Source organism: Crocodylus porosus, unplaced genomic scaffold, assembly GCF_001723895.1.
Source record: "Crocodylus porosus isolate Cpor-Errol unplaced genomic scaffold, CroPor_comp1, whole genome shotgun sequence".
Taxonomy (NCBI): domain Eukaryota; kingdom Metazoa; phylum Chordata; order Crocodylia; family Crocodylidae; genus Crocodylus; species Crocodylus porosus.
Window position 1 is genome coordinate 31,720,798 of NW_017728912.1, and position 5,107 is coordinate 31,725,904.

The following is a 5,107-nucleotide window of genomic DNA, read 5'->3' on the forward strand; positions in this document are numbered from 1 at the left end:
GCCCCTTTTGTCAACACGATCCCTCCTGTACAGGGTATAACCCTCTATACCTGTGGTCCAGTCATGGGTGGAGTCCCACCAGGTCTCCGTTATCCCAGTGACATCATAATTCTTTGCACTTTGGTCTAAGGACATAGGCAGACAAAGTTCTTTGGGTAAATCTGATATCTTTTATTAGACCAACATCATTTTTCAATTAAACTCCTTAGAATGAAGAAAATAGTTTAACTTCCTTGTAACTTATTAGCTGATATGTTTGGATGCTGATTTACCTACATACCACTGTTTCAATTGGTTCACATTTTGAAGATTTTTGGCACATCTAGAGAGTCAGTTACTCTTCAAATAAAAGCTTAGGTGCTGAAGCACAAGGTGTAAGCCTTGTGAGAATTTCAACTTCTTGAGCTGTGAAAAATGCCTTAAATTCAGCCTCTTGCAATGTTACTTCATTCTGCCACATGAGACATTTCTTTTAGATGTCTAAGTTTTATATAGTGTTGCAAAGTCTTATGGGCGGCCTTGCTAACTTTTATTGTAAAGAGAGGAAACCTTTCCCATAATACGAAAAAGAGTAAATACTCTGTAGTGCAAGTCTTGAGAAAAGCACTTAAACATTGACTGGTTTAGAAGGAGTAATTACCAAGACCTTATTTTTTCCCCACACGGGAAAGTGATGGGCTTAGATCCTGCTCTAGCCAGCAGTATGTGCTAGTAGCACCATTCTCTTAAGCCTGGGTTTGGCTGTTTTTCATGGCAGTTGGGATTTTTTTTTTTTTTTTTTGACAGCAGTAGGGAATGGAGGAGGGACTTGGGCTGCCTCTGTTTGGACGAGCCAGGTTCAATGCCCTGTTCCACTCTAAGCTTCCTGTATGACCTTGGGCAAGTCATTTAACTGCTTTGTACCTTGTACCTCAGGCTAATAGCACCAATGTATATGCAGGAGGCCCATGAGAGTTATGCAGTAAAGATTGGGAGGTGCTCAGATAGTATGACTGAAGGGGCTTGATAAGTGGGCACAACACAGTCATGTCTTCCCAAGTTGCTGTACCCTCACTGCGCCTCTGTGTTGTTTTCTCTCTAACGTTCAGAGCTGATGAGCACTGGTGCAGGTGTGTGTCTATGAGTGTTCATGGCAAAGGATGAGCAGTGCATGCATTTGGGAGAAGGAAGACAGGGGTGGGGCTAGGGGAGGGCATTTTTTGAGACAAAACTCAAATTGGGATTTTAGGGGCACCTCCTAGATGAGCAGCATAGTGAAATTGGGCTTTGCCTCTCTGCTTCTGTTTCTCACAGGACCAAAATGTCTTTGACTCGAAGAAGAAAGTGAAGCTGACCAATGCAGAAGGAGTGGAACACAAACTCTCCAAGAAACAACTCCAGGCGATCGAGTTTAACAAAGCTTTATTGGCAATGTACACCAACCAGGTAAAAGGGGATGCTTCTGCAGATCTCCCAGCTTTCTGCAGAATGGTCTTTCCCTGTCAAACTTGGTTGTAGTTATGCAGAGCTGGAAGAAAGTGGGGCTGCCAGGCTTTTCAAAGGTGTTCAGAATCCAGCAGTGGCTATTGAAATGATTCTCTTGCTAAGCCCTTTTGAGAATCTGGGCACTTCATTTAAGGAAGCTGAGCAATTAAAACACTGTTTTTCAACTTCAGACTCAAGGCACCCCTGGTTAGACTCAGTGCACTCCCTCAGAAAATGCCAGCTCTTAGTTTTTATTCTTTTTTTTCTTTTTCAAAGACCACAACTATGGATTTCTATTTGAAACTTCTGGTTTTATCTTACGACTTATGTTTTGTACACCTAACTGTGCTAATGTAATGTGGCACCCTGATTGAGGATGATTGATTAAGAATCGCTGATTTCAAAGAAACATCCTTCCTTAAAGTTTCCAGTCTAAAGCACTCATAGTGGGTTCCTTTGTTAGTCAGATCATTGACTGACATGCAGGGTAAATCCTTAATCTAGTTTATCTCAGTTTTTGTTATAGTGATGCTAGTAGTAGTTTTGAAACTGAGCTGTCCTGTCAGTTTCAAGGCTGCTGTTTGAGGCAGTGTTCTGAGTAACAGTGTAACCAGCCTAGGAATTTGCAGACAGCTGCACAGAGGCTAGAGCCTATTCTCTGGGCCATAGTTTCTAAACCCGTGGTACGCATACCCCTGGGGGTATGCAAGACACAGGCAGGGGGTACACAGGCAGGGAAAACCCCCACAGCAAGGGGGTGCTGCCACTCCTCCTGCTGCCGCCAGGTTCATGACCGGTCACTTGCCCGCACTCCCAAGCCGGCTAAAGGCTGTTGCAGGAGTGGGAGGGCGGGCACATGGATACCCGTGCACTTCCCACTGACAAGCAGGTGAGTTTTCTTTCTTTTTTATCCTGCCTGAGCTTTGAGGGGAGAGGGGCAGACCGAGACCCCCCCAGAGTGCAGGAGGGGCAGGGTGCTGCCCCGCTCCCTCCTGCACTGTGGGGACTGGCCCCATGACCCAGCCTGCCCAGGACCCAGTTCACTGCAGGCAGGAGGGCTAGCAATGGCACTAGGCTCTTCCGGGCGCTTGGGGCAGGCTGCGGTGGCCTTCTGTGCCACACTTATTAGCATAGCATGAACATTCTCCTAATTTGCTTATTAGTGTTTCTTATTGGTTATTAAGGCCCAAAATATTTGGAAGCTTTGCAGCAAAGGTCTAATCAGCGCGTTGGAAATTATTCCTGGGCTTGCATCAGGCTGGGCATGGCGAGCATGATGGAAAACCCAATTGCCTGGTTACTTTCAAGTCTTGATCTGGGCATGGAGGGCTGCTGGGTCAGCTGGGGCTTTGCTGTGGGCTTGGGAACAACATCCCCCACAGTCCGTCAGACCTCTTGGAGCTAAAATTTGGCCACACTGCATCTCAAGTAGAATGTTGGCCAGTCTCCCCTGGGAAGTGCTCAGTGCCCTCACACGAGTTAGTTGCAACAGGACAAAGCCCTGGGAACGGACTGTGGGGAGTAGTTCTGTGCCAGAGCCCCAGGGATGGCTTTCACCAAGACCTCATAGGCCTATCTGGTTGCTGCACTCTGCTCAGCTTTGTTCTGCTGCAAATGGAAGTTCAAATTTTTTGCCATAGTTTTGAGAGGAGGAAGGGGTGAGAGAGAAAGGGAAATAGGGTGAGAGAGAAGAAAAGAGGGCGAGAGAGAAGGATATAGGGCGAGAGAGCGAGATGGGAGGGTGAAGAGAGAGAGGGAAGCGGGGAGAGGGAGGGTGCAGGTAGTAACTGTAATTGTGGTGTTGGCTTCTTCTGGGGCTGCTGCACAGGGGCATTCATGGCCTGGGGGTTGCCAACGCCTGCTCTACAGATTTACCTCACCGCGTTGCGGCTTCTGCTTCTCCCCATCACCCCAGCCCCTGCTGCTCCAGAAACTGACCTAACAACTTTATAGGATTTAATGCTGAACCAGTTTCTAGTAGGGACTGTTGACATGAAATTCTAATGGATTTTTGCTAGAAGTAAATATCTGCAGCTGCCTGTGCAGGAAATAACAACTTAGCTCTTAGAAAGGCAAGTGTTAGACAGAAAAGTTGTCAGGGGACTGGGGCAGTTGCATAAAGCTTCCCTTCTTTTTCCAGAAAGCTTAGCAAAATTCAACTCACCATCAGTGCATTTCTTATACACCCCCGCCCCTTCCACCCCCTGTCCACATGCATGCAGCCTAATGGGACGACCAAGGTGTGGGAAGGATTTGTGTTATGGTAACCTGCGGTGCTCCATTGGGCAGATGCTTTTCCAGATGATGTGTTTGTTTAGGCACTAGCACCGTAGGGCCTGCACCTTAATGTTCTCCCCTGTCCTTTCTGAGGGGGTAGTACAGTTGCACTAACTACCCCCTAATCCTGTGATCTTGTGTCCTTCAGGCAGACCAGTGCCGCAAGCTATCAGGAAGCCTTCAGTCACAAAGCCCTGAGCACCTGCTCCCTGTGTTAATCGAGGCAGCCCAGCTGTGTCGTGAGAAACAGCATGCAAAAGCAGTTGAGCTTCTCCAGGTAGGTGACTCAAAGGCTAGTGCTGGCCTCAAGACCACTTCCATTTTTGCCCTGGCAGTGCAGGCCAAAAAGCAGGCTTTTTCTTGGCCTCAAACAGCAGTACTCAGTACATAAAGCAGTCAGTAGCCTTCAAATGTAAGGGACTGCAGGAACCCAGCCCTCCATCAGTTGTTGTCAGTCATCCCTTAGTTTCCTTGCTGGTGGGTTCAGCATGCAGTGGCCAGTCTGGCTTGTTCCTTGTATTTTACATACGTCCTCCTACTTAGCAGTGCTTTTCTCCAGCTACAGTGGAACACCTCTATAAAGCTAGTGTCTTCTTGACAAAAGACCCTTGTTTTCTGCTGTGGGAGTAGTTTCAGGGTTGCTTTCCCTCCCTCATAGCAGCATGATAGATGGCAGTGACAGAATGGTGCATGCCTCCTGGAAAGGAGGACTTCATTCTCCCTACACAGCACATAGAATCATAGAAGTAGAATTGGAAGGGACCATGTAGATCTTCAAGTCCAACTGCCTGCCTGGGCAGGAGAAAAACTGGGCTGAAATGACTCTAGCCAGGTAGGCATAAAGGCTCTTCTTAAAGACCCCAAGGGTAGGAGCCAACACCACTTCCTTTGGAAGTTGGTTCCAGATCCTAGCCGCCCTAACTGTGAAGTAGTTCTTATGGATGTCTAATCTAAACCTACTCTCCAGTGTCTCTTCCAAACCCTTCTGGTCCCCCCTAGTGAGTTTATAGACAGTCACCAGGTCCCCCCTCAGCCTTCTCTTGCGAAGTCTGAACGTTTCAAGTCCCGCAGTCTCTCATTGTAGGGTCTGGCCTGTAGTCCCCAGATCATGTGGGTAGCCCTCCTCTGGACCCTCTCAATGTTGTCCACATCCCTTCTGAAGTGAGGCGCACAGAACTGGACGCAGTACTCCAGCTCTGGCCTGACCAGTGTTGCATAGAGGGGGAGGATCACCTCCTTGGCCCTGCTAGAGATGCACCTGTGGATGCACGACAAGGTCCGGTTAGCCCTTCCAACCGTGACCTCACATTGTCGGCCCATGTTCATTTTGGAGTCAATAATGACTCCAAGATCCCTTTCTGCCTCC

The 5,107-nt window shown here is 48.0% G+C and overlaps 1 protein-coding gene across 1 annotated transcript in view; it reads left to right on the forward strand.

Moving 5' to 3' along the window:
* The first annotated feature begins 1,263 nt into the window (after window positions 1-1,263).
* The window catches only part of LOC109309460 (signal recognition particle subunit SRP72-like), an 11,526-nt gene continuing 7,682 nt past the window's right edge, over window positions 1,264-5,107 (forward strand). The window contains exons 1-2 of the mRNA XM_019534234.1: window positions 1,264-1,425; window positions 3,890-4,018. Coding sequence (XP_019389779.1) covers window positions 1,411-1,425; window positions 3,890-4,018 — 144 coding nt within the window. The 5' untranslated portion in view covers window positions 1,264-1,410. The remainder of the gene's footprint in view (window positions 1,426-3,889; window positions 4,019-5,107) is intronic.